Consider the following 27210-nt stretch of genomic DNA (forward strand, 5'->3'; position numbering starts at 1 on the left):
TAGGCATCAACAAACTGACAAATACAATATTAAATGTTTAACTGATAAAACCCAAATGAACCAAACCTGTATAAATTAGTGGTGGAAAGGAGTCTTTTTATATAGCAAAAGGTCTCTTATCCTTTGGTAAGAACGATGGGTATATAACCCATTGTCCTCAGTATTAGAAATGAACCCTTGAGCATTGCCATTGTACCAACGATCCTCCAAAGTGCTGCCATTACCACTGTTCCATAAAATCCTAACATTACCCGTCTTGCATAAATTGTAGAACATGCCATCACATTTCAGTTGCTTCTCAGTAGCAGTTTGATCTATTATCACCCTACTCCCCACATCATAACCTTCGCTCTTCTAATTCTAGTCTCCTAACTGTCCCCCAAGCCCGTCTACACTGTATGGGTGACAGGGCCTTCTGCTGTTATGCCCCCAAGCTCTGGAACTCTCTGCCCAAGGATACCAGAGTCACCTTCCCTAAACTCCTTCAAATTCAGACTCAACACCTTGTTCTGTAGAAGAGCCCTTACTGAACTGGTTCTATTCTTTACCCCTCCGCTTCTACTTTTCTCCTCAATCTATTGGAATTGTTTTATCCTGTGTATTCTAATTGTAATTCTGTCAAGTGCTTTGAGAAGCCACCTTCGGAACCATTATATAAAATAGTTTATTCTAAATCCTTGAAACTTTAATAGGGCACTGCAGTAGGGCTAAAAATTGACAGCCTTAGTGGGCCATCATGATTTGTGCAAATTATAGGTAGTCACAAAGGAAGACTAGGATTCACTTGAAATCCATGACACCGGACACTGAAACAGTGGAGAGGCTTTGTGTAGTAAGCGTTCAGTCTCAATCTACACCCTCTGTGTTGCTGGTAGAGGTAGTTGTGAACACCTGTCTTCCGGATCAAGTGCTGGGATCTCTAGTCTCAATCCTAGTACTTCTCACGACTGTCCACTACCACTGCTGTGAAACCAACACCCATAAGACAAGACCTCCGAGATTCTAACTGTACCATTATTCACTGATGTTCACACACCAGTATTGTTCCTCTGCTAAGGAAGGGAAGGCCTACTTTACACCAAGCCCCTGTTGACAATTCCTTCCTTGTGTTTATTTTAGTCAGTTTGTGCAGCCTAGAATAGGACACCAGATCTCACTCTTACTGGGCACTACAGTAGCAACTCATACTCCATAAGCACTACCCCACTTGGAAATGGGAGGATTTCCAGTATATTGAACACCTCTGTCTCTCCCACAGTAAAAAAAAGTCACACTGCCCTGCCCAAAGGAATAGTGCGGCCATCTTCCCCCAGTACAATGCTTTATTACTCCAGCCCTTTTCAGTCCTCATTGGCAGCAATACAGGAAGCATTCTTGAAAGGGGAACCCCCACAAATACTTCCATTGATTAATGGGTCTCACTTCCCTTGAATTCCTCCACCCCATTCAAACCTATAAACCATAAAGAAACAAGGGTAGGCAGAAGGGTCTTTCACAGCTTTATTGAAATGTTGCCATTACAAGGCGAGTGGAGGCAGGAGAGTCACAAGGGCCAGGCTGGAGCCTTCATTCAGGCACCTGGGGAGGAAGAAGGAGAACAATCCAGCTGAACTGCAGGACACCCACCCCTACAGGAGCTCCTCCTGCCAGACCCTACCTGTCCACTGGCCAACACCTCCAAAGTCCTCTGCTCCCTCCACATCCTCACTGGTGCTCTCAGCATCTTCACTGGAGCTCTGAGGGTCTCCCTCCTCATCCTCAGTCCAGTCAGCTCCCACATCCAGAGGAGCTTCTACTGGTGCCACAGCCACCCGACTGCTGGTCGCCAGGCTCCTGGTACCTGTGGACAAGCAGCACCCAGGAGTGAGGGATCTGCTATACCCAGAGACCCACAGTGATGCTACTCACCTAAACAGTCCTTTTGTCCAGCATGAGATCATTCCTCAGTTGTCCAAGCATGGTTGTCTCTTGGGCAGAGATGCATCCACAAGGGATAGAGAACCAGACCCACCTTCATTCCGACTGCCAGCACACCTGGACTCACAGCAGGCACAGACCTCATGGTCACCATACAGCTCCTCCCACCTGGAGGAGAGGAGGACAGGTGAAGCCTTCACCTGGCATGTCCCAGAGCACCCTCAGCAGGCTCCTTGCAGAAGTACCTCTTAGCCTCCCTGTTGTAGGTGCAGGACTTGGTCCCTGGTGTTGCTTTAGCAGGAGCCACAGCCATGACACAGTGCATGTACAGCTCAGTCACTTCATGCTGCAAGAGGGAAAGTCACAGCATTAAGGGATCAAGGCCAATAGAGGGACAGAGAAGGACCTTCTGCCATCAGTGAAGGCAAGCTGGCAGCTCTAGGCACTACAGCTGCCACAGTCTGGTTCACATCTAGATCATGGATGGAAAAGCAGACAATGGATCAGTAGAGCAAGAAGGCTGAGCAGCCTTTGAGAGTAGTACCTTCCTGGACTGCTTCTTCTGGAAGAGGAAGGCATCAATTGTGAAGCGGAGCACATCCTTCTGCTTGGAGGGGACAAACCTGGACAGGCAGCCATCTGCCTTGCTGTCCACCATGCACCTGGGGACAAGGACAAGGATGAACCCCTGCAGGCTCTCAGGCCTCCTGCCCACCTCCCCTCCCAGAAGGGGCCGTACCCCAAGTTGTCGATCACGGGGAAACGGGGCTGGGAGTGCTGGTCTGGTTTCTCCGTTACGTAACACGAGTGGATGTACAGCCTCTGCTCCGCTGTGGCAAAGTAGGCAGTGGCCTGGAAGTACATGGGCTGACCCAGGAAGTACTCATCCTTAGGAGAGAGCCGGACCCAGTGGGCTGGAGAGAGAGAGGCAGCATTACACCTGCACACAGCACCCCCTGCAGGCAGGTGGAGCCACTCGCTCAAGGAGCTTACAGTTGGTGGTGAGCAGGACAAAGCTGTGCTTGTTCTTCAGGTCCTTGAAGAAGGTCCTTCTCCTGGCCCACGTGGGGACATAGCCAACCTTGTAGGAGTAGTGGAACCTGCAGGACAGAGGGGATGAGGGGCTTCTGGACACTTTCCCAGCGGCTTCTCAGCAGCAGCAGAGCCCTGCCTACCTGTTGTAGGAGCACTTGACAGGCACAGAGAAGGGAATGAAGCGATGCACAGGTGCACTGGAGGAGGGCGGGGCATAGCGGAGAGTGTTGGAGTACACCAGGCGGCCCTGGACAACCTGCAGGGTCACAGAGGAAGGGATATTCCCAGGAAAGGCAACCCCGATACTGGCCCTACAGCTCACATCGATACACTGCCTGTAGATGAAGAGCCGCTTACCGATCGCTCGGTGCCGCACTCGTGAAGCCCGTAGATGAAGTAGAAGTAACTGCGTGTGGTTCGGCTGACGCTGCAGTTGCCCAAGGTCACCTCCGATGGCCGACAGCTGAAGCCGAACAGGAGCCGACTGACCCTCACGTACATCCTGCTGGAGTCGCACCACACAGCCACTCCTCGGGTGCCCCCGATGGCCGGGCGAGCCGGCTGCCGCCCTCGCTGGGGAGGAAACAGGACGCTCTTGATGTAGGCGGGTAAGGGGCGTCTGCCGGCTTCATCTTCTCCTAGTCGAAGTAGGGCGAGTACGCGTCTCTGGACACGGGAAGGCGGCGAAAGTCGGCAGCCAAGGACTGCGAGTCGTTCTCGCTTGCAGACAGGTCTTCGGAGGGCGCATCTGCCAGGTTCAAGTCTTCCAACTGGGCTGCGTCTTCAGGAGCCGGGAGGTCGGCCTGGAGCGCTAATTCCCGAGAGTCCCAGCCAGCTGGCCCGGCGGAGATCAGTGCGGGGAGCCCAGCCCCTGCGCACAGGCACAGCATAAAGAGAAACGAGCGCATCGCCAAATTAACGTCCCGCTAAATTGCTACAGAAGTAAAATAAGTAAACCATCAAACTGTGTTGAAGCAAGAAAGCATAAAGTGTGAACGCCGTGACTAGGTTTTTATACTGGCAGGACCTGCTACCACACACCTGGTCACACTACCGCTCAATCAACACAATCAATTACATACAGAGACCCGGATTGTTCTCAGCCTCTAATTAGAACCTGCTTCCAGTCTGAGGCGGGACTCCGTGAAGCAGCCTGCACACTTTCCCGTGTGTATCTGACCCCAGCGGAGGAGTTCCACGCAATTTCGACAGAATTAAATCACCCACCGTTTAAAATTTGCTCAGATTAATTTATTATTCAATTAGTTTCTAATTTCCGAGGACAGTGTGTTAAACTCGCTGTCAGACAGAGTACGGAACATGCGACACGTCTGTCCACACTTTCTTTTATCGAGGGGGCTGTTCTATCAACACGTACCGCAATGAAAATAATTTTACTATTTTTCATGTGTAATTGCATGTCATATTAAAATGTGTAATACAAGCATTTCTTTGCTTCCCAGTAAAGAAATACTGATCAGCTTTTGACATGATCTGATAATAATTTGTCTGATTTTCCAGAGATTGCTTTTGCTTCGCAGCACTGAGAACCTATGGAAGCCCGTTTCCGTCAGGGAGTAAAAAAAAAACGCACTATGGTATCTCAGAATTGTGACTTAGAATCATAGAATTGCGACCTAAAAACTCAGAATTTTGACTTTATCTCTCACATTTGCGACTTCGAAATAGCCCATATTTCATCGTCTGTCCTTTTGTTATTGTAACGGATTCGGGTTCTAGGGCTTGTGCCCTCGCCGCTCCCACCCTACTTCGTGCCTCACTGTATTGGCTCAAACCCAGGTCTTGCTAGCTAGAACCCGAATCCGTTACAATGACAAAAGGACAGACAATGAAATATGGGCTATTTCGAAGTTGCAAATGTGAGATATAAAGTCGGAGTTGTGAGTTACTAAGTCGCAATTCTGAGTTACTTAGTCGGAATTCTGCGATACATTACTATGTAGTACAAGTTAATGTAGAATCATTACTATGTCTGTCTCTTGTTTGTATTTAAATGAATGTCTTTGACAACTTAATGTTAGTTTTTAATTTAATTTTACGATGTAGGTCATGCGTTAACATATGCACGAGCATACGAAATGTCTCACTCCTGATTCAGCTCATGCTCCATAGGAGAGAAGAGATTCCTCCTGCTTATCGTACAATCATAGCAGGACAGAAGCCCGTGTCACCCAGCTCTGATTCAAGAGCGACTCGCATCTTCAGCCTTTTTTTTATTCGTGATCCTAATTTTCTTTAGTTATGATCAATATTGAACTTTTTCTAAATAAAACGACAATAATCAAACATGCAGGCAGACTTTTAAAAAGTATTAGGGTGCCCCTTTGGAATAGTTGTCAGAAAATGTGAGAAAAGGAAAGGTACGTAAGCTCTCACACACAGCATTAGAGATTGGCATCTGATTGAAAAAAAAAAAACTACCTGTCTCCCCAGCATTTAACGGTGCTGTTGTTTTGATTTTACATATTGTTAGCATTTTAATGAATTGTTAAATGATTGATACACAAATCGCTAAATAAGAAAACGTAAAAACCCTAGCTGTAAGCAATTGGCCATTCATATTCCTGAATTTTAAATCCCTGTGTTTTTCTGTATCCGAATGCCTGGTGCAGCTAATTTGAAAGTAGAGTCTACCATTTACTGTATTGCAGAAGCGTATTGTTGCCACCAAGGAAAAAAAAATCCTGAGTTTACAGGAGTAAAGAGGAAACAAATGCAAACACCGTTTAGAAAAAACACACACGTCTCAGGCCTTAACCATGACAAGGATGGGATTTGAACCTAGACGAGCAGAGCACAATGAATTAGCAATCCAAAAAGTGACTCCTGTTTAATTTTCTTTTCGCTTGCTCGATTTGTAGTACGCTCCTAAATCCTTACAACCGATAAACAAAACGGCTTCATGTGCCACAGCATTCTGCTGCAGGTACGGTTTGCACCGTGTATTAGGCGAACCCGAATTAAATATTTCAAATATGTGAAGAATTTCATGAAACCTGAAAAAAGATCACAGCCAATGTCAGCAATTCAGAGCCTGTAGGCAGCTTCAACAGAACAAAACGATCTGAAGCCGCAATAATTTCATAGAGTGTATTGTGACACTCTAACCACGTTGTTGCTATTACTGCTACTTCTGCTGCCGTTGCTTTAAACTCTACTCAGCGGGCAAGTAAAGTTGTACAAAGAATAGACTACTTCCATTATGTGATCTTTTATTAATAACAGCATTAGTAATACAATGCGTGCTCAGAAACCTTACTTATTAGCTTATGAAGCAATAGTGTTTCGACAATTTGCGGTCTTCAAAAAGTAAACGCTGAAGTTTTTATACTTCCTTGTGAGCAGATCACCTTTGATTTAGAAAAGGAAAACTTACTCCCCTGTTGCTTTCATTGCAATATCTGAATCGAGACCCAAGCGCTAAGAAAGCTGAAAAACGCAGAAATCATAAACCCGATTTTAATTTAGATACACATTTTCTAATGCAGCCTTCATTACAAGACAGTCTATTTCTCGAAAGCGTGTTATGTAAAAAAGAGAAAAACGAAAATATATGGATGACAATATTTAAAAGCTGAAGGTTTTACTTTTGAGAAGTTGTCATTTTATGTATCTAGACGCTTTTCAACCACTGCTTTTAGAACTTTGCTGTGCTTCCTGAATCATTTTCAGTGTTATAAACTGGGTGTGGATGGAGGGATCACTTTGTAGAGCAGTTGATAGACTGGAGCTGTTCAGACTACTCTTGTTATTCCTCAAATGCTTCCATCATTTTTCTTTCAGGCTAGGACGCGAGTGTGTACATGTGTTGGGTTTTCGTTTCACTGATTCTCATTGAAGATTCGTGAATTAACAACGAATCAGTTGCCTCGGAAAGCAGAAGGTTTGGTTCTCAACGATCTTGAAGACACGCCCATATAGAGCAGCGTGTGATGATTCGTACTACAAAACACCAAGTGCTCAAAGTGACGTCTGCGTTTACCGTTGAAACTTTTCATCTCGGGCGCACTTTTAGAAAGCAAAGATAGAGCAGTTGTGTTGAATCACACTATGACAGCTGTCAGCAGAGTGGCGCAGCGGAAGCGTGCTGGGCCCATAACCAAGAGGTCGATGGATCGAAACCATCCTCTGCTATGTACACTTTATGCACGATTGATTTAGCACACCATCAATTTAATGAAGTGCATTAGAACTTTTTTTTTTCTCTCGTGTATGCAAGCTTCACACTTTTCATCTTTACCAATAGCAGATGCCCAAATGTATCTTTGGTTGTTCTGCAATCCTTGATAGTTTCCTCAAATCCTTCAAATGAACATCCATATCAAAGCAATTGTGTTTATATATATATATTACAATTAAGGTACATATTAAAAATATCAACACACATTTGTATAATGCTCATTTAATAATAATTGTCAAAGATTGTCAAGTTCTCCAACAAATGAACAAATGATCAACAAATGATGATTAATCTCTTCTTGAATATAATCTCAAAAAAGAACCATTAAGGTTTACTAAGATCAAAGCTTAATCAGTGTATTAAGTTTAGCTTGCATCATAGTAATTGAGCAATAAAGTCTGTCCTAATTAAAGAGTACCCAAAGTTTGAAAGTACAACATAGAATAAGAGTACCTTTAATTGCTCTAAAAAGATTTGTGTCTCCCAGGCACCTCTTTTGTCTTTGATCTTTCTGGTTTGTGCCAGCGAAGTTGAATTCCATCATCAGTTAATTTGTCTTAAGTCTGAAAACCAAATTATGACTGAGCTTAGACATTTCTCAAGCGAGTTTTCACTCAACGTTTATTTACTCAAATATTTAGTATCAAATGTACTACTGTAATCCTTATATTTTAAAAGACAATTTAGCAGTTTTACACCTTGCAAATTCAGTGGTTAACAAGGTATCTTTACGCTAAATTTTATGGATATTTTAACTTGATCAAAGTAAAAATGTAATGTAAAAACATTTGAAAAATCTATAAGCAATACCTTAACACGCTTTCTATAAGCAATACCTTAACCTCACTTTCAAAGAAAGTGAACACACTTTCTTTGAAATCACTGTTGCCTACTCTCCAAAGTTGGTTTATCTGGAAATAATATTATATTAGAAATAATATTAGAAGCTATTTTTACTACTGGATCTTCACTAATCAACTAATCAGACATACCCATTACACATTTTCACATTTTAACTCCACTTTTCTGCAGTATTTGCTAAGTCCTAGAATACAAAGTGGCCATATTTCAAAGTTCAAAAGTTGTAGTAATTTCTTAGAACATGAAGCTTTTTATAAAACACTTTATTTTGGCATTAAAAGATTAGCAAGCTTATACATTATAAACTAAAAATAAGAATGTATGCCAGGGATGGATCCTATTAATCAGATGTAAGATGTCACATAATGACCTATCTGTAACCTATAATACTAGTAGTGAATATTTTCTACACCACAGAGAGAATATAATATCATACCAGTAGGTTTTGATTGTCCATGTTGTCAAAGACTCACTTGTGTGTACAGGACTCTTCCATTGTGCTCAGCCTCTTGATGTGGAATTGGGAGTTCACCAGTTCTGTACACTTTCCCACATGCCTCAGTTCATCTCTGATCTCTATCAGGAGACCCAATACCCGAAACTCTGAAATCATTCACATTTTGTATCAGCATTTGTAAGGAATTAGGTCAGGATTTTTTTTACACTATTGTTATATTAGCATTACTGTAGTGTTGCTAATGTGCTACATGCAATTTATAATCCTAAAAATGTAAAATTCCCACATTTGTAGTTGATTTTGTGTAATCTTCACCTTCACACTATTTTATATGCCATTTATTGCTTATTAACGTACTATTTTTAATCAAAATAATATTAAGACCTGTATGTATTCAAATAGTATTATCATTATTTATACTTACGCATCAAAAGACGATTGCTGAGAAAAACATGACAGTATTTAACCTAAATGGCAAACAACAAATATCAGCAATGCATTGTGGTATATAACCAGAAAAGATGCTGTGTTAGATATGTTTTCAATTTCAATTATATATGCATTTATTAATGTTGTCAATATTATTACGGTTGCAATTTAACCATGGTGAGAATCCCTGCCTGTCATACAGGAGAGTGGGGTTTGATTCCTGACAGGGAGCTAAGGAGCTTTTTCTATGACCTGTTTACAATTTAAACTGTAGTGTGAGACACCTTTCTTCTACAGAAATCTATTTTTTAAAAAGGAGATGAATTAGTTATAACAACACAAAACATCAAAGTGAAGTTGCTTTTCAGCAACTCCTTGGCTACATGGGAATTTAGTTTTTTTGACAGCAGGGTCATTTGCAAAATTAAACAAGGAATTGATTCACTCCTGTGGAATACTGTATAAAATGGAAGACAGGTTTTATATGGAAACAACTACACACATTTTAGTTTTTTTTTCCAATTGTACTCCCATCAAAGTGACATAAGAAAAGTCATTGTCAGAAGTGGGATATGAAAACAAGCCACCAGGGGAGACTGATGTAATAACTTCACCAGAAATATATTGAAAACAAATGGACTGTCACTAAGGAAATTCATAGAGAAATACAGGTCCCACCATAAAACACCATAAGGAGTGCAAAACATGTTAAGTTATTTCTGTACTTCATCAGTGTCGGTAAAAGAGGGACTCAAGGACACAAAGACTCTAGTTTGGGATTCAGGCTGAGAAAGGGAAGTGTGACTTTGGACACAGGGCATTGCAGAGAGGAACAAATGGCGCAACGAAACAAAATGCCAAAACCCCAGATTGAACCAGGGACCTTTAGAGCATCAGTCTAAAGCTTTCTCAGCTGAGCTATTTCAACCTCTGTGTACGATCCAACCTCTGCTGTCTGCAGTAGCCTCCCAAAGTTCCAGCATGAGTGCACGAAGAGGAGTGGTAGAGTGTTACTACAACGTCATTCAGAAGGGGAGTGATCCAGCTCAGCTCTCTGAGGTTTGGTAGATACATCTTCTTCATAAGTAATGTAGGATCAACTTCTTCAGGCTGGAGGAAGGGCTTGCATTTCGGCAGTAGTAACTGACTGAGTAGTGACTTCTAGGACCTGGTCTTATCAGGTTGCTTTGCCACGTTTGTCAGTTCTGCTGAAAAGACCTGTCTCTAGGAAATTTAGGAAGCAAAAGAATGACTATCTGAAAGGTGACATGATCTGCTGGCTGTTTGATGTGATCATGAATGACACAGGAAATTCGAATTCTTGCAATAAGACAAAACAAGATCCATAAAACACTGGCAGGAGTGCAAAATGTGAGAAGATAAAAAGACACCTGTTTCTGCCCAATTTCAAACAGGGGATCTTGCGCATGTGTGATGAACGTGATAATCACAATATTACAGAAATGACAGCAGCATTGAACATGGCGAGACGTAAAAGATTGTTAATTCCCTTCAAATACTCACAGTGTGTTTATTCTGCTGTATTAATTTACTGTGCTCATCCGGCAGTAACAAACCTGTTATCTACACACTGTTCCCAGAGCTGGATAGGTGACTCCACATTCTACAGCTCTCTAGCAAAAGAGGAAGTCAGACTACAGAAATGGAGAAAATTTCCTCTTCAGAATGTGGAAATATATTCCTGAGAGAAGTCCTTTCTCGAAGTTCAACACTCTCTACAAGTCACCCATTCCCACCTTGCGCAGTGTAGTGGTTATCACATTCTCTTAACACACCAAAGGGTTTCAGTTTGAAAGCGGGCGAAAACAAGTGATCACTTTTCGCACATTTGTCACTGCTGAGGTTGCTTTATGGGTCTATTTTCTATACTGTGCTGATCAATTGGAAATCAAATGGCAAAAAAGACCCGTTCCCACACCTAAGGTCAAATATTAGGAATCAAAACTGCTTGAGTGTATGGAAGCACACAGCTTTATTAAGATTTCCTAGTGGAAGATCTTTTTATTCATAAAAGACCCTATTTATGTTGTATGAGAAATATTAATATTAATACAGAATTGAAATGAAAACACATACCCTACCAAACCTTGAGTACAGGCCATTCAGGATGATAATACAAAACCATTTATAATTCAACAAATAAAACCTGTCAACTGGTAATCACCACTTATCATAAAAAAATAAGTAGCAATACACAGTAGGGGACTCTTGGGTGCAAGTTAAATCCATGCAAGAAGGGGGTTTAGTGTTATATTTCCAAATCAGATATGCAAATGAGAGATCTGGCCCAGCCAATCTGAAAGCTCCCTTGGTCTGGAATGGAGCTGCTCCCCTCTTCTAGTTATTCACACTGGAGTTAGGTTACATATTAGCACATTTCATCTAACAGGTACTCCAGAAACAAAAACGTAAACAAATGACCTGGAATGTGACCACACTTATGAGAATGTAGTTCAACAGATAACTTGTAAACCTTGTCATAAGATTTTTTTTATTCTACAAAATATACTTTATTCCGCAAAAAAAACATCTCAAAAGGAACATTTCACACATATTAACACTCCATGTAATAAAAAACAACGGCGGAACGGAGATTGATTGTCCGTTATCAATCTTTGCAAGTGGGGGCGGATTTGCGCAATTAAGAGAGTCCCTCCAAACCTACCACTTGCTATTGTCCTTTAATCCCTGTATAGGGCCCAAAGTCCTTTCCAGCGCTCCCTCGCCGTGGGGAAACCCCATTTGGCGACGTGGTGCTTCGTCCTCCTCCTGAGGTCCGCCAGGATCCTCTCCTCCAGCTCCCTCGCCCCCCACTTTATGTTGTGCCGGATGAGAGTGTTCCTCGCCTTCCACAGTCCTTGTTTTGTGAGGGACAGCAGCAGCCCCCGCAGGTCCTGTGTCCCCTTGTCCAGTCCGGTGGGTGCCAGCCCCCAGCAGAATGTACTGGTAACTAAGCACCACACCCGTTCCCAGGAGTTGCATAATGTTGTCCATTCTGCCCCACACCGCCTCGGCGAAGGGGCAGCTCCAGAACACGTGCTCCTGAGTCTCCTCGACAAAACACGTGTCCCGGGGGCAATGCGGATTCCTGGAGATCGAGTGTCTGTAGAGGACCTCTCTGGTAGCCAGTCTCTTGTGTACAGCCATCCAGTTGACGTCCTTAAGTTGGTTGTCAAGTTCTTTGGGCTGTGTCCTTTCCCAGACTTGCCTGGGAACCTGCAGCCTTTCGTCAGCGACCAAATGCCCCCTCACCTCTTTGTACAGGGCTCTGTGGTTGGTGCAGAGCTCTGGCTGTCTCGTGGCCTTGTACCTCCTGCTCCACTTGACAGCGCGGATGTAAAACTCCAGTTGCCTCTCTGTCTTGAGCCCAGTGTTTGACCACTGGACCAAGTGCATCATCGGGACGGAGAGCCACAGCCTGACAAAGTACTGGTACCCCCTTCCTCGACCGGCTGACACATCCGGTTTCTCGTGATGTACTCGTACTTGCCGCCCCAGACGAAGCTGAAGATCACCCCATCGTCTGAGTCTGGCCGGCAGCGGGTACACCACCGCCAGGTAAACCAAAGCCGGCAGGATGTCTGCTTTCAACACCATCACTTTCCCTGTGTAGGACAGCGACCGCGTTTTCCACAGACCCAGCTTCGCGTTCACCTTGGCGATCCTCTTGGTCCAGTTGTTGGTCTCGTTGTCCTGCCTCTGGAAGGAAACCCCCAGTATTTTGAGGGGCTCCGTGCAGAGCTCGAGACCCTCCGGCGCCATCGTCCTGTGCTTCCAGGCCCCGAAGAACTTCAGTTTGCTCTTTCGGCGGTTGAGTTTCGACCCAGAGGCTCTGGAGTATTGCACCATGACCTGCAGGGCCCTCCTCAACCCCCTGTCCGACCTCAGGAACAACGTCGTGTCGTCGGCGTACTGGGAGATCTTCAGGGTTTCCCCCCTGCGCCTCCCGGTATCTCCAGGCCATCGATGACAGGGTCCCGTCTCACCGTCTCTGCTAAGGGCTCTTGAAGAGCAGGGAGATGATGCCCTCCCTCATGGTGTCTCCGAGTTTCCCCCGGGGGAAGATCTCCTGCGCCACTTCCACCAGATCTGCCGCCAGGGTGTCCCAGAAGCAGGTGTAGAATTCCTTGGGGAGTCCGTCCGGCCCCGGCACCTTGCCATTCTCCATGGACAAGAGCGCCGCCTTCAGCTCCTCGGCCGCGATCGGACCCTCCAAGTCCTCCCTCACCTCCTCCAGTACTCGTGCCTTCAGCTCCTCCAGAAAAGCATCGCCTGCCTCCACCTCCGTTTGCATTTCTTAAAAGAGCTCCGTGTAGAAAGCGGTGGCCGCTTCTACCTTGACGCTCTCGTCCAGCACTTCCTCTCCATCTCCTCGTCTCAGGCCATGGATCACCCTCTTTTTCTGGGCTCCTTGGACCTGATTGAGTTTGCGGAGCCTCTCCTTCAGGTCCCGTGCCCAGGCTGAATTGAAGGCTCTTCCCCCGTTAGCCGAGCTGTACTCCTCCTCTAGTTGTCATGGGAGTCGTGCAGCTTCCTTCCTCTCCCTGGCCGCCTTCCATCTGCAGTACATCTGCACCAGGGTTCGGGTCCTGTCCTTCACCGACTACCACCATTCAACCACGGAGCTGTAGCCGTCTCTCCGACCCAGCTCGCGTAGTCTTTACGGAACAGTGCCTTGAAGTCATCTTCCTCCAGTATCTCCCGGTTCAGCTTCAAGTACCCGCGACCGAATGCCAGCAGGTTGGTGTTAGCCACCATCGTCAAGCGTTAGTGGATGGAATACCACTCTGGGGACACCATCGCCGACTCCAGGGAGCAGGTCGTGTGCAGAAAGATGTAGTCCAGGCGGCTGCACACTCCCCGGGAGTTTTTCCATGTCGTTCCGGCGTCGTTAGGGCGGCACCGTCTGAAACCGTCTACCAGGGAGAACTGCTTGAGTAGCAACTCCAGCTCTGCCGAGCTAGCGTCGCTCCCCTTCTCCCAGTCGACGTTGAAGTCCCCGCCAAGCACCACCTGTCTGTTGGTGGTGCAGCAGCTGGCCAGGTCAGCAAACACTTCCTTCAGGATAGAGGGTTCCATCGGAGCATAGACGTTAATTGCTCTCAACTTCTGCCCCCTCCAGTCGATGTCTGCGACCAGGATCCGGCCCTGCACCACCGAGAAGGAGGAAACCAGCGTCATCTCTGGGTTTCCGAGGAGGATTCCCACTCCGGAAGAGTGGACCCCTCCTACGCTCCAGCATGATTCTCCCTTCGTCCATTCCCTGGTGAATGTCAGCTTGTCGCTTTCATCCTTCAGGTGGACCTCCTGTAAGAAACAAACTGAGAAAGACTTTGAGGCCAGATCATGAAAGACTCCCCGTCTTTTCACCAGGTCTCTTAGCCCTCTCACGTTAGTTGTTAGAAAGGTAAGTTTCACAGTCATGATTAAACAAGTGAAAGTTGAACCTCCTCTCTTTGTGCTTACAGTGGAAAACTTGGGAGTCTACATCTGGGCACTGTTTAGCCTAGATATAACTCCTCTCCTTGGGTCCTGGGGGGAATATGCTGGGCTCCCTCCAGGTCTCGCTGGGGACTGAAAGGTAAACATGCTGGACAGGTCCAGCCCTACCATCAGTCCCGGCTCCAGGGCGGCTTCAAAGTAATCCTCATCTTCCTCGAGGAAATTCTCCGCCACCGCTTCGGGAAGGCTTTTTTCTTTCCTTTCTCCAGGAGTTTCGGGGACCTCCAGTTGCTACTGGGCCTTGGGTGAGGGGGGCTCCACTTCCAGGGCTGCCTCTTCCTGTTGTTCCTGAGCCTCGGGGGAGGGGGGCTCCACTTCCTGGGCTGCCTCTTCCTGTTGTTCCTGGGCCTCGGGGGAGGGGGTTCCGACTTCCTGGGCTGCCTCTTCCTGTTGTCCCTGGGCCTCGGGGGAGGGGGTTACCTCTTGCTGGGCTGCCTCCTCCTGTTGTCCGTGGGACTCGAGGGAGGGGGGTTCTGTTTCCTGGGCTGTCACTTCCTGTCATCTTTGGGCCTCGGAGGGGAGGGTTTCCTTTTCCTGGGCTGCCTCCTCCGGTTGTTCCTGGGCCTCGGGGGAAGAAAGTTCCGTTTCCTCTAGGACGAGGAAACGGTTCTCCCTTACCACTCTTTTCTTTTGTCCTTCCGAAGGTGGATCTGCCCTGCATCTCTTCTCCCGCTTTCTCTTTCCCTTCTTGCTGGGAGTTATGAGGGCCCTTCCTCCGGTCAGCCATTTTGTCCGTCGTCCTGGCGGCCATCTTGTGACACTGGTGCGGCTGGGGGTGTGACCTCGGCAGTTTCGGTTCTCTGCGGGGGAGGTGCGGGTTCTTTGTTCTCACCTCTCTCCCTTTGTCTTGAGACCGGTTTCTGCCGGCCGGCTTCCACCACCTGCGCAAACGAAGGTTTGTTTACCTTGCATTGGTGAAGGAGGTGTCCCTCGGCGCCGCATCCGTCGCACTTTTTGGCTGGCCGGCAGGTTTTTGCCAGGTGCCCCTCTTTGTTACAGTAGTGACATCTGACGATGTCACACGTTTTCTCCTTGTGGCCGGACTGTCTGCACTTCTTGCAGAAATCCGGCATCCTGGGGTAGTAAAGGTACCCCCTGTCGGCTCCGATGCTGAAGCGGGCCGGGGGGTGCTGGAAACCGTCGACGCCCTCTGGGTCCTCTTTCAGGAGGACTCAGTACTGGCGTTTGCCGTTCCAGACGCCGCAACTGTCCCTGATCTCCGTCGGTTTGCCCACCACAGTTACATACCTCCCTAGGTATGCTGTTACCAGTTCCATTGGTTCGCAGGGGTTGTATGTGAGGACTGTGATGGTCCTCTGGTTTGTCTTCCTCATAGGCTCCGGCCTGAAATCAGAGAAACCGGGGTGCTTACCTTTTTCTCTGATCATTTTCGTTGCCTTTTCATATGAGGCGTCCGTGGCCATGTAGGCCTCCATGTATCTCTCTGCCTTGTTGTCTTGCAGGCAGTAGAGATCTCCAGCCACCAACTGCAGGATCTCTCTCAGGAAGGTAATGAAAAAGGATTTCGCAGTTGGCATCGTCTCTGTTTTCTTGGTCCAGTGGAACCGGATCAGTGTCTTCTTGTCTGCCATCTGGAAAGGAGAAAAAAAAAGGAGCAGCGAGGGAGCCCTGGCCTTTGTCCTTGTGGGCAAAGCCCAGCTAGGTGCAGGCGCAGGAGGAGAGAGAGAGAGGGAGCGGATAGTGCTTCCGAGTCTCGAGGAAGAAAGCAAGCACCGCGGGCAGGCCACGAGTACCTACTCCCAGCCAAGAGGCCAAGGAGGCGGAGCAAGAGAAAGGGGGAGGGGAGAGGAGAGAGCAGAGAGAGAGAACGTTGCTGCCGGATCCCACCCAGCTCAGCTGCTGCTTGGCCTTAACCCCCTAGGCTCAACCTAGGGCGATACCAGCTCAAGCACTCTTCAGGATCTTCGATCGCCTTCTAGAACTTTGGAAAGACAGGAACTGCGGGCATGCCACTTGAACTTGATCTTAGCCAAAAGGCCGATAAAATTGGATTCCAGCTCACTGGCCCTGCAAAACTTAGTTCAAGACTTTAAACTCTCAGACACATATAGATGTATATATCCCACAACAGCAGGATATACATGGTCAGGGAGGAATAGCAGCTCCAGAATTGACTATTGCTTTGTCTCAGAGAGAGTGAAAGTTGTTGGGGTCACTCTTCAGCCTGTCTTCTTCTCAGATCACCAAGCTTTAGGGTGTAGAGTGGAACTCCAGGGCGGGACTGTCTTTGGCCCAGGCCTCTGGAAACTCAACACAAAGCTGCTAGAGAACGAGGGGGTAGTATCCCGCTACAAGGAGAAACTATCACAGTGGCTGTCCTTGCAGTGTCTGTACGGGTCAGTAGGAGAGTGGTGGGAGGAGGTGAAGGTGAGGACAAAGGCCTTTTTCATGGCTGAGGGAATGAAGGCTGCTGCCAGACGGAGAGGAGTGCTAGCCAGGAAACAGAGGCAGCTGCAGCGTCTCTACACGATGCTGCACAGTGGCTTCGATGTGCTCGAGGATATCACCCTTTTAAAAAAGGACATCCGGAGCATAGCCGAAGAAAGTAGTCGAGGAGTGCTGTTAAGAAGCAGAGTGCAGTTCTTGGAAGAAAATGAGAAGTGTACTCGCTTCTTTTTCAGGAAAGTGGTAGGCTCCAAGTCTGTCATGGAAAGTGTAGTTGATGAGGAGGGACGAGAGAGAACAGAGCCGAGTGCTATCCTCTCCTGCACCGAGGCCTTCTACTCAAGACTGTACAGCTCTACAGAGGTAAAGGATGAAGAAATTCATTTTTTTACCTCAAAGCTAGAAAACGTTTTGAGTGAAGAAGATAGGGAAGTACTTGAGAGGGATTTGACAGTAGAAGAGCTGAGACAGGCTATGGAGAGCTTACAGAAGGGGAAAACTCCGGGTGCTGACGGGCTCCCTAAAGAATTTTATTGCACCTTTTGGGATCTGCTTCAGGATCCGCTACTGCTCCTATTCGAGGAAAGCTACAAGACAGAATTGCTGCCTGACTCCTTAAGAGAAGGCACTATCTCTCTCTTGTTTAAGAAAGGAGCAAAGAATGACATAAAGAACTGGAGACCCCTCAGCCTGTTAGGCGTGGACACTAAGATCCTGTCCAAAGCCCTTTTCCTGCGCCTACAAAATGTAGTGGCCTCACTGGTAGGGAAAGAACAGACTTGTGGGATAGCAGGACGCCTGATGAGCGACAACCTGGCCTTGTTGAGGGATGTCTGTCTGTACTCAGAGGATCGCTCCCTCCCTCTGTGCATTTTAGGTGTAGACCTAGAAAAGGCCTTTGACCGCCTAAACCGGCAGTACTTAACATCGGTACTTGAGCACATGAAGTTTGGCCCCATCATGAGAAAGTGGATTAACCTGCTGTACACAGGTAGCAACAGCAGAGTAATGGTTAATGGCAATAGATCACGCCCCTTTGAAGTCTGTTCAGGGGTGAGGCAGGGCTGCCCATTATCCCCCTTGTTATTCGTTTTGGCTATGGAGCCCCTTAGACTGTGCCTTGCGCCAGGATCAGGCCATTAATGGGATACCAGTGCCTGGAAGTGGGGGAGGAGAGGTAAAGACATCTCTATACATGGATGACGTCACCCTGCTCCTCTCTGACAATGCCTCAATTAGCAGAGCTCTGCAGTGCTGTGATCGTTTCTCTTTGGCTTCCTCTGCAAAAATTAACAAATCTAAGAGTGAGATTTTTTATCAGAACTGGAGGGAGCCAAAAGAAGGACATGATCTCAGGCTGCAAGAGAAGAGAATTAAGGTCCTGGGGGTGTATTTTGGAGAAGAGATGGGAACAGTAAATTGGCAGAACAAATTGTCAATCTTAAACAAAAAACTGATGCAATGGAAGGACCGAGACCTCACCATGACAGGGAAGGTGCTGGTCATCAAAGCCGAGCTCTTGCCTGTCTTGAATTTTCTGGCTTCTACCTTCCCAATCCCACACCGTGTTGCGGCGGTGCTGAGGAGATTGATGTTTCAATTTCTATGGGGTGGGAAGCAGGAAAGACTCAGAAGGGAAATAATGTACAGGCCGCTACCCTCAGGGGGGAAGTCTGTCCCAGATATTGCTACGAAGCTGCTGTGCATTTTCCTGGCCTCTGTGCTGAGAGGCTTTGCAACAGCACCTGCAGCGCGTACCTGGACTTCTTTTTCCAGGCTCTGGGTAGGTAGGGAGGTGTTCAGAGTGTGGGGTGTCAGACCCAAGCTGGATGTCCCACTCTCTGACATATGCCCTGCAATTTATGGGACAGTTAAAAGTTTTCTAAGATCTCACCCAATTGGCCATATTCCCCTCCGAGATGTCAGTGTCCAAAAACTGTAAGATTTCGTTGCACCCCAGAACAATAGGCAGACCCCTGTGGGCATTTTAACATCAGCCCAAACAAGGAAGGTGTGGAAACACACATCCTCTAAGTTTCTGTGCAACATTCACAGAGATTTAGCCTGGAGTGTCGTCCACCAGTGCTTACCGGTACAAACTTTCTTGTACCGTAGGGGCCTCACCCCCAGCCCTCGCTGCGTTAGGGTGGGCTGCGGCGAGGAGGAGACTGTGACCCATCTCCTGTGGTCCTGCTTTTTTGCTAAGGCCTTCTGGGCACAGTTTGAAGATTGGTTGCAAGCTCTCTCGCCCCAATTTACCCTGACCGCTGCTTTCGTCATATACGGCATCTCTGCGGTCAAACTTCCTCCTGACGTGTTTGACAGGATCTGGGCCGTGGTGAACAGTGGGAAAGACGCCCTGTGGAGAGTGAGGAACATGGGGCTGTTCAAAGGCATCGAGGTCCCAGTCAAGGCAGCAGGTAGCCTGGTCCTGTTCATCACCCGAGAGAACTATTACCTCAGAGATCTGTGGAGAGAAGGGAGGGAGGAAGCAGAAAATCTGTGGGAAATAGAGAGCATAGGTCAATATCTCAACAAACTGTGAAAAACATTATCATGTTTAAGTAAAGAATGTGATTTGCACCAGAAAAAAAGAAATTGTTGCTATGTAACTGGTACCGTGTCAAAATGTAATGAGATGTGATCAAATATACTGTTTTAGTATGTATATTAATGTAAAGCTTTCTAATTTGTGATGTCCTGTATTTTTTTGTGAAAAGAAAATAAAGTTCTTAAAAATCGAAATCGGTTCACCCAGAGCGAGGCTCGGCCATTGCACTCCGGCTGTGCTGACCCCTGCAAATTCCCCAAATGTGGGAATCTCGACTGCATAATTTCTGGTAGTGGGGGACTGCGTTCGCGCTCTCCCCTGATGTGCTTGGTCCAATATCAGATACGGAAGAGTTACGACACCACGAGCTGCGATAGGATCCCAGTTCGAAAGGAGTCGATGCCACTGCTGGTTCCCGGTTTCTTTTAGTTAGAGGTCCGGAGAAGCATTTCAAGCTGGTTACACTACTCCTTCCGGACGTTTTGCTGTAGTCTGTATTATTTAGGCTGATTATCGAGGTTAGCCTTTATTTGGTCATGGGGGCCTCGGTACTGTATGCTAATTCTCAAGACAGTTTCACCCGCTTTCTGATTGCTAGGTTCTGTACCAGTGCAGACATGTCAAACAGTGAATGGCTGTACCTCTATTGTATCCGTGCTCAATTTGGGTGGGCAAAACGAGAAAACGAGCGCGCCGTTTCCTACACATCTGCAGTCGCCAATGCGCATTCGCAGCATGTCCCGGGACGCAATTCGGCCTCATTTGCATCACACCAGACCGGCAGATCGCTACGCAAGAGGTGTGACTGGGACCAGTAGGGAGCGCTCACCCTGCGGTCTGTGTGGCTTTCTTATGCCCCAGCATCCTGATGGCGATACTCAGAACGGGTGACTGAAATCCATGTGAGGCAAACTTTCTGGTGTGTGTACTGCAGCTGGGCTCGTTGGCGTAATTGGTAGTGCGTCAGTCTTATCATCTGAAGGGTCTGAGTTTGATCCTCACACGGGGCAGGGCTGCTTCCTCTCTTGCTCTTTTCAAACACTTGCGGCAACTGTTCGCTCATAACCACGTCTGGAATGCGTGACCTTTACACGGGCGAGAAGCAACGCCGCATCCCTTTTCTAAAGAACATTCACATTCAGAAATAAGTCAAGAAATTTGCCATTACTTTCGCTCGCACTGCTGTCAGCCTGCCCATGTTGCCAAAGAAAGATTCACTCGGCGTCAACATGACAGAACAGCGATCACTTGAAAACAATGTTCCACACTCCGTAAGCAAGAACTTCAGTGTTTGCAGTCACCCGATATGCCGATAGTCAAAGGAGCGCAAAACACGAAGCGTCAAAAGACAAGATGAGTGGATGGAAAGAGCGTTGAATTGATGAGCACAAAAGTTCAGCTCGTACAATAGGCAACGAAGGTCTCAGCGTCGTCATCGCACTTGAAAGGACTGCCTTGCAGACCAAGGGCAGTGGGCGGTGCCCGGTAAGAGGGGCAGAGGCGGTAAGACATGATGCCGAGAAGCATGAAGCGAGGGGGATTAGCTCAAATGGTAGAGCGCTCGCTTAGCATGCGAGAGGTAGTGGGATCGATGCCCGCATCCTCCAGGTCTGAGTTTGGATCTCCGGAAGCCCGGTGCTCTTGTTTAGCTTCTGCGACTTCTGACAGGTGCTCCTCCGTTGCGGAGAGAATGTCCTTCAGTTGTCAAGCGTTGAAGGGCCACAGCTCCTTCCCAACCTCAGTCTGCACTGAGTGCGTCTCCGGCATTTTCTCGTCCAATTTGTCAGCTTAGCAAGTGAAAAGTATATCCGAGTGAAAACAGTGCTGATAATACTCTCACGAATTGTTAGAAGACGTGCTTTTGATCATCGATTGCTTAACAATCACATTCGTTCGACTTGAGCCATCAAGCTCGTAGTTTTCCTTCAAATCTTGAAAGCTCTCAGTGAGAACATCATAGGCTGCAGGACGCCCCGTAACTTGATTACTTCAACAGAAAGAAGAGCAGACAGCTCGACAAATATGTGAGGCGCGGAGAGCGCAAGGCGAGCCGCACACGTTTCGGTGGCTGAGAGAGGGCAGTTTTTGCTTCTGCATTTCCCAAGTAAGGACGCATGACAACAAGCGATCGCGGTGCTCATCTACGACACAGTGGTGATGAGTTTTCAGTACGTGTTCTTTTGAACGAGCAATGAGGTTGCCGCCTTGGACAGCTGACTGCACGCTCTCATTGTGCCACGTGATGAGAATTCACCAGGCTCGTTCAGTCATTAGTCACATTCCATCGTTTGCCATAAGCAGACGCTGCGAAGTGATGTGGATATCAGTTCCCAGTCTTGTGGAAGAGGAGGAAAAGAGCACACGAGGGCTCGTCCGGGAGTTGAACCCGGGACCTCTCGCACCCTAAGCGAGAATCATACCACTAGACCAACGAGCCACAGCAGCACTTTCCATTTCAATCTGTCAGCGAGCTTGAGGATGGGGAGAGGCGCCATTCGCTCGTCCAGTCAGACCTTCATCAATAAGTCAAGAAAGCTGCAATTACACGACTGCCTTGCAGACGAAGGGCAGTGAACTGTGCCCGGTAAGAGGGGAACAAGCGGCACTAGGTGACGCCGAGGCATAAGTCCCAGCGAGGGGGGTTGGCTTGTATGGTACAGCGCTTGCTTTGCATGTGGGAGATAGCAGGATCAATTCCCGCATCCTCCAGGTGTGTGCTTAGAACTTGATGTGCCGAAAGGTGTCCTTTAGCCTGTGGTCCCGCCTTACATGGAGAGCATCGTACAGCTGTCAAGCGTTTCGCAGCCACGCCCCCTTTTCATCTTCTCTCTGGCTTAAGCGTCACTCCGCCCCTCTCTCTTGACATTTCATGTCAGCATGTCAGAAGTCCGAGTGACATTTTTAATGGCTGAGTGAGGGCACGATGCTGAAGCAGAGAGGCCACTTCAGCCACAGAGACTTGTGCTAGGTGAGATCTGAAAGACGGACTCGCAACAGAAACAGACCAAAAATGTATCGGTGAGATCAAAAGGCAAATGCAACATTCAGCAGAGGGCGTCTAAAGATTAGGGAACGGGCGACTGAAATCCATGTGAGGCAAACTTTCCGGTGTGTGTACTGCAGCTGGGCTTGTTGGCGTAATTGGTAGTGCGTCAGTCTCGTTTTCTGAAGGGCCTGAGTTTGATCCTCACACGGGGCAGGGCTGCTTCCTCTCTTGCTCTTTACAAACACTTGCGGCAACTGTTCACTCATAACCACGTCTGGAATGCGTGACCTTTACACGGGCGAGAAGCAACGCCGCATCCCTTTTCTAAAGAACATTCACATTCAGAAATAAGTCAAGAAATTTGCCATTACTTTCGCTCGCACTGCTGTCAGCCTGCCCATGTTGCCAAAGAAAGATTCACTCGGCGTCAACATGACAGAACAGCGATCACTTGAAAACAATGTTCCACACTCCGTAAGCAAGAACTTCAGTGTTTGCAGTCACCCGATATGCCGATAGTCAAAGGAGCGCAAAACACGAAGCGTCAAAAGACAAGATGAGTGGATGGAAAGAGCGTTGAATTGATGAGCACAAAAGTTCAGCTCGTACAATAGGCAACGAAGGTCTCAGCGTCGTCATCGCACTTGAAAGGACTGCCTTGCAGACCAAGGGCAGTGGGCGGTGCCCGGTAAGAGGGGCAGAGGCGGTAAGACATGATGCCGAGAAGCATGAAGCGAGGGGGATTAGCTCAAATGGTAGAGCGCTCGCTTAGCATGCAAGAGGTAGCGGGATCGATGCCCGCATCCTCCAGGTCTGAGTTTGGATCTCCGGAAGCCCGGTGCTCTTGTTTAGCTTCTGTGACTTCTGACAGGTGCTCCTCCGTTGCGGAGAGAATGTCCTTCAGTTGTCAAGCATTGAAGGGCCACACCTCCTTCCCAACCTCAGTCTGCACTGAGTGCGTCTCCGGCATTTTCTCGTCCAATTTGTCAGCTTAGCAAGTGAAAAGTATATCCGAGTGAAAACAGTGCTGATAATACTCTCACGAATTGTTAGAAGACGTGCTTTTGATCATCGATTGCTTAACAATCACATTCGTTCGACTTGAGCCATCAAGCTCGTAGTTTTCCTTCAAATCTTGAAAGCTCTCAGTGAGAACATCATAGGCTGCAGGACGCCCCGTAACTTGATTACTTCAACAGAAAGAAGAGCAGACAGCTCGACAAATATGTGAGGCGCAGAGAGCGCAAGGCGAGCCGCACACGTTTCGGTGGCTGAGAGAGGGCAGGTTTTGCTTCTGCATTTCCCAAGTAAGGACGCATGACAACAAGCGATCGCGGTGCTCATCTACGACACAGTGGTGATGAGTTTTCAGTACGTGTTCTTTTGAACGAGCAATGAGGTTGCCGCCTTGGACAGCTGACTGCACGCTCTCATTGTGCCACGTGATGAGAATTCACCAGGCTCGTTCAGTCATTAGTCACATTCCATCGTTTGCCATAAGCAGACGCTGCGAAGTGATGTGGATATCAGTTCCCAGTCTTGTGGAAGAGGAGGAAAAGAGCACACGAGGGCTCGTCCGGGAGTTGAACCCGGGACCTCTCGCACCCTAAGCGAGAATCATACCACTAGACCAACGAGCCACAGCAGCACTTTCCATTTCAATCTGTCAGCGAGCTTGAGGATGGGGAGAGGCGCCATTCGCTCGTCCAGTCAGACCTTCATCAATAAGTCAAGAAAGCTGCAATTACACGACTGCCTTGCAGACGAAGGGCAGTGAACTGTGCCCGGTAAGAGGGGAACAAGCGGCACTAGGTGACGCCGAGGCATAAGTCCCAGCGAGGGGGGTTGGCTTGTATGGTACAGCGCTTGCTTTGCATGTGGGAGATAGCAGGATCAATTCCCGCATCCTCCAGGTGTGTGCTTAGAGCTTGATGTGCCGAAAGGTGTCCTTTAGCCTGTGGTCCCGCCTTACATGGAGAGCATCGTGCAGCTGTCAAGCGTTTCGCAGCCACGCCCCCTTTTCATCTTCTCTCTGGCTTAAGCGTCACTCCGCCCCTCTCTCTTGACATTTCATGTCAGCATGTCAGAAGTCCGAGTGACATTTTTAATGGCTGAGTGAGGGCACGATGCTGAAGCAGAGAGGCCACTTCAGCCACAGAGACTTGTGCTAGGTGAGATCTGAAAGACGGACTCGCAACAGAAACAGACCAAAAATGTATCGGTGAGATCAAAAGGCAAATGCAACATTCAGCAGAGGGCGTCTAAAGATTAGGGAACGGGCGACTGAAATCCATGTGAGGCAAACTTTCCGGTGTGTGTACTGCAGCTGGGCTTGTTGGCGTAATTGGTAGTGCGTCAGTCTCGTTTTCTGAAGGGCCTGAGTTTGATCCTCACACGGGGCAGGGCTGCTTCCTCTCTTGCTCTTTTCAAACACTTGCGGCAACGGTTCGCTCATAACCACTTCTGGAATGCGTGTCCTTTACACGGGCGAGAAGCAACGCCGCATCCCTTTTCTAAAGAACATTCACATTCAGAAATAAGTCAAGAAATTTGCCATTACTTTCGCTCGCACTGCTGTCAGCCTGCCCATGTTGCCAAAGAAAGATTCACTCGGCGTCAACATGACAGAACAGCGATCACTTGAAAACAATGTTCCACACTCCGTAAGCAAGAACTTCAGTGTTTGCAGTCACCCGATATGCCGATAGTCAAAGGAGCGCAAAACACGAAGCGTCAAAAGACAAGATGAGTTGATGGAAAGAGCGTTGAATTGATAAGCACAAAAGTTCAGCTCGTACAATAGGCAACGAAGGTCCCAGCGTCGTCATCTCACTTGAAAGGACTGCCTTGCAGACCAAGGGCAGTGGGCGGTGCCCGGTAAGAGGGGCAGAGGCGGTAAGACATGATGCCGAGAAGCCTGAAGCAAGGGGGATTAGCTCAAATGGTAGAGCGCTCGCTTAGCATGCGAGAGGTACCGGGATCGATGCCCGCATCCTCCAGGTCTGAGTTTGGATCTCCGGGAGCCTGGTGCTCTCATTTAGCCTCTGCGACTTCTGACAGGTGCTCCTCTGTTGCGGAGAGAATGTCCTTCAGTTGTCAAGCATTGAAGGGTCACACCTCCTTCCCAACCTCAGTCTGCACTGAGTGCGTCTCCGGCATTTTCTCGTCCAATTTGTCAGCTTAGCAAGTGAAAAGTATATCCGAGTGAAAACAGTGCTGATAATACTCTCACGAATTGTTAGAAGACGTGCTTTTGATCATCGATTGCTTAACAATCACATTCGTTCGACTTGAGCCATCAAGCTCGTAGTTTTCCTTCAAATCTTGAAAGCTCTCAGTGAGAACATCATAGGCTGCAGGACGTCCCGTAACTTGATTACTTCAACAGAAAGAAGAGCAGAGAGCTCCACAAATATGCAAGGCGCAGAGAGCACAAGGCGAGCCACACACGTTTCGGTGGCTGAGAGAGGGCAGTTTTTGCTTCTGCATTTCCCAAGTAAGGACGCATGACAAGCGATCGCGGTGCTCATCTACGACACAGTGGTGATGAGTTTTCAGTACGTGTTCTTTTGAACGAGCAATGAGGTTGCCGCCTTGGACAGCTGACTGCACGCTCTCATTGTGCCACGTGATGAGAATTCACCAGGCTCGTTCAGTCATTAGTCACATTCCATCGTTTGCCATAAGCAGACGCTGCGAAGTGATGTGGATATCAGTTCCCAGTCTTGTGGAAGAGGAGGAAAAGAGCACACGAGGTCTCATCCGGGAGTTGAACCCGGGACCTCTCGCACCCTAAGCAAGAATCATACCACTAGACCAACGAGCCACAGCAGCACTTTCCATTTCAATCTGTCAGCGAGCTTGAGGATGGGGGAGAGGCGCCATTCGCTCGTCCAGTCAGACCTTCATCAATAAGTCAAGAAAGCCGCAATTACACGACTGCCTTGCAGACGAAGGGCAGTGAACTGTGCCCGGTAAGAGGGGAACAAGCGGCACTAGGTGACGCCGAGGCATCAGTCCCAGCGAGGGGGGTTGGCTTGTATGGTACAGCGCTTGCTTTGCATGTGCGAGGTAGCAGGATCAATTCCCGCATTCTCCAGGTGTATGCTTAGAGCTTGATGTGCCGAAAGGTGTCCTTTAGCCTGTGGTCCCGCCTTGCATGGAGAGCATCGTGCAGCTGTGAAGCGTTTCGCAGCCACGCCCCCTTTTCATCTTCTCTCCGGCTTAAGCGTCACTCCGCCCCTCTCTCTTGACATTTCATGTCAGCATGTCAGAAGTCCGAGTGACATTTTAAATGGCTGAGTGAGGGCACGATGCTGAAACAGAGAGGCCACTTCAGCCACAGAGACTTGTGCTAGGTGAGATCTGAAAGACGAACTCGCAACAGAAACAGACCAAAAATGTATCGGTGAGATCAAAAGGCAAATGCAGCATTCAGCAGAGGGCGTCTAAAGATTAGGGAACGGGCGACTGAAATCCATGTGAGGCAAACTTTCCAGTGTGTGTACTGCAGCTGGGCTTGTTGGCGTAATTGGTAGTGCATCAGTCTCGTTATCTGAAGGGCCTGAATTTGATCCTCACACGGGGCAGGGCTGCTTCCTCTCTTGCTCTTTTCAAACACTTGCGGCAACGGTTCGCTCATAACCACTTCTGGAATGCGTGTCCTTTACACGGGCGAGAAGCAACGCCGCATCCCTTTTCTAAAGAACATTCACATTCAGAAATAAGTCAAGAAATTTGCCATTACTTTCGCTCGCACTGCTGTCAGGCTGCCCATGTTGCCAAAGAAAGATTCACTCGGCGTCAACATGATAGAACAGCGATCACTTGAAAACAATGTTCCA

At 47.9% G+C, this 27210-nt stretch overlaps 1 protein-coding gene and 4 non-coding genes across 5 annotated transcripts in view; 2 read left to right on the forward strand and 3 right to left on the reverse strand.

Annotated features, from left to right (window-relative positions):
- Positions 1-1486: 1486 nt before the first annotated feature.
- The window catches only part of LOC148665241 (zona pellucida sperm-binding protein 3-like), a 39198-nt gene continuing 13474 nt past the window's right edge, over positions 1487-27210 (reverse strand). The window contains exons 2-9 of the mRNA XM_088630928.1: positions 3310-3590; positions 3093-3208; positions 2898-3017; positions 2462-2579; positions 2163-2263; positions 2012-2085; positions 1658-1840; positions 1487-1578 (exon numbers count right to left, since the gene is read on the reverse strand). Coding sequence (XP_088487054.1) covers positions 1571-1578; positions 1658-1840; positions 2012-2085; positions 2163-2263; positions 2462-2579; positions 2898-3017; positions 3093-3208; positions 3310-3590 — 1001 coding nt within the window. The 3' untranslated portion in view covers positions 1487-1570. The remainder of the gene's footprint in view (positions 1579-1657; positions 1841-2011; positions 2086-2162; positions 2264-2461; positions 2580-2897; positions 3018-3092; positions 3209-3309; positions 3591-27210) is intronic.
- LOC148665242 (U1 spliceosomal RNA) lies at positions 19532-19701 on the forward strand. The gene has a single exon (XR_015938669.1). It is a non-coding gene; the product is annotated as a U1 spliceosomal RNA (small nuclear RNA).
- Positions 20915-20987, forward strand: trnaa-agc (transfer RNA alanine (anticodon AGC)). Its single transcript has one exon. It is a non-coding gene; the product is annotated as a tRNA-Ala (tRNA).
- Positions 21746-21817, reverse strand: trnap-agg (transfer RNA proline (anticodon AGG)). Its single transcript has one exon. It is a non-coding gene; the product is annotated as a tRNA-Pro (tRNA).
- On the reverse strand, positions 23935-24006 carry trnap-agg (transfer RNA proline (anticodon AGG)). Its single transcript has one exon. It is a non-coding gene; the product is annotated as a tRNA-Pro (tRNA).

This window comes from Lepisosteus platostomus, chromosome 5 (genome assembly GCF_059453375.1).
Source record: "Lepisosteus platostomus isolate fLepPlt1 chromosome 5, fLepPlt1.hap1, whole genome shotgun sequence".
In the NCBI taxonomy this organism is placed as follows: domain Eukaryota; kingdom Metazoa; phylum Chordata; class Actinopteri; order Semionotiformes; family Lepisosteidae; genus Lepisosteus; species Lepisosteus platostomus.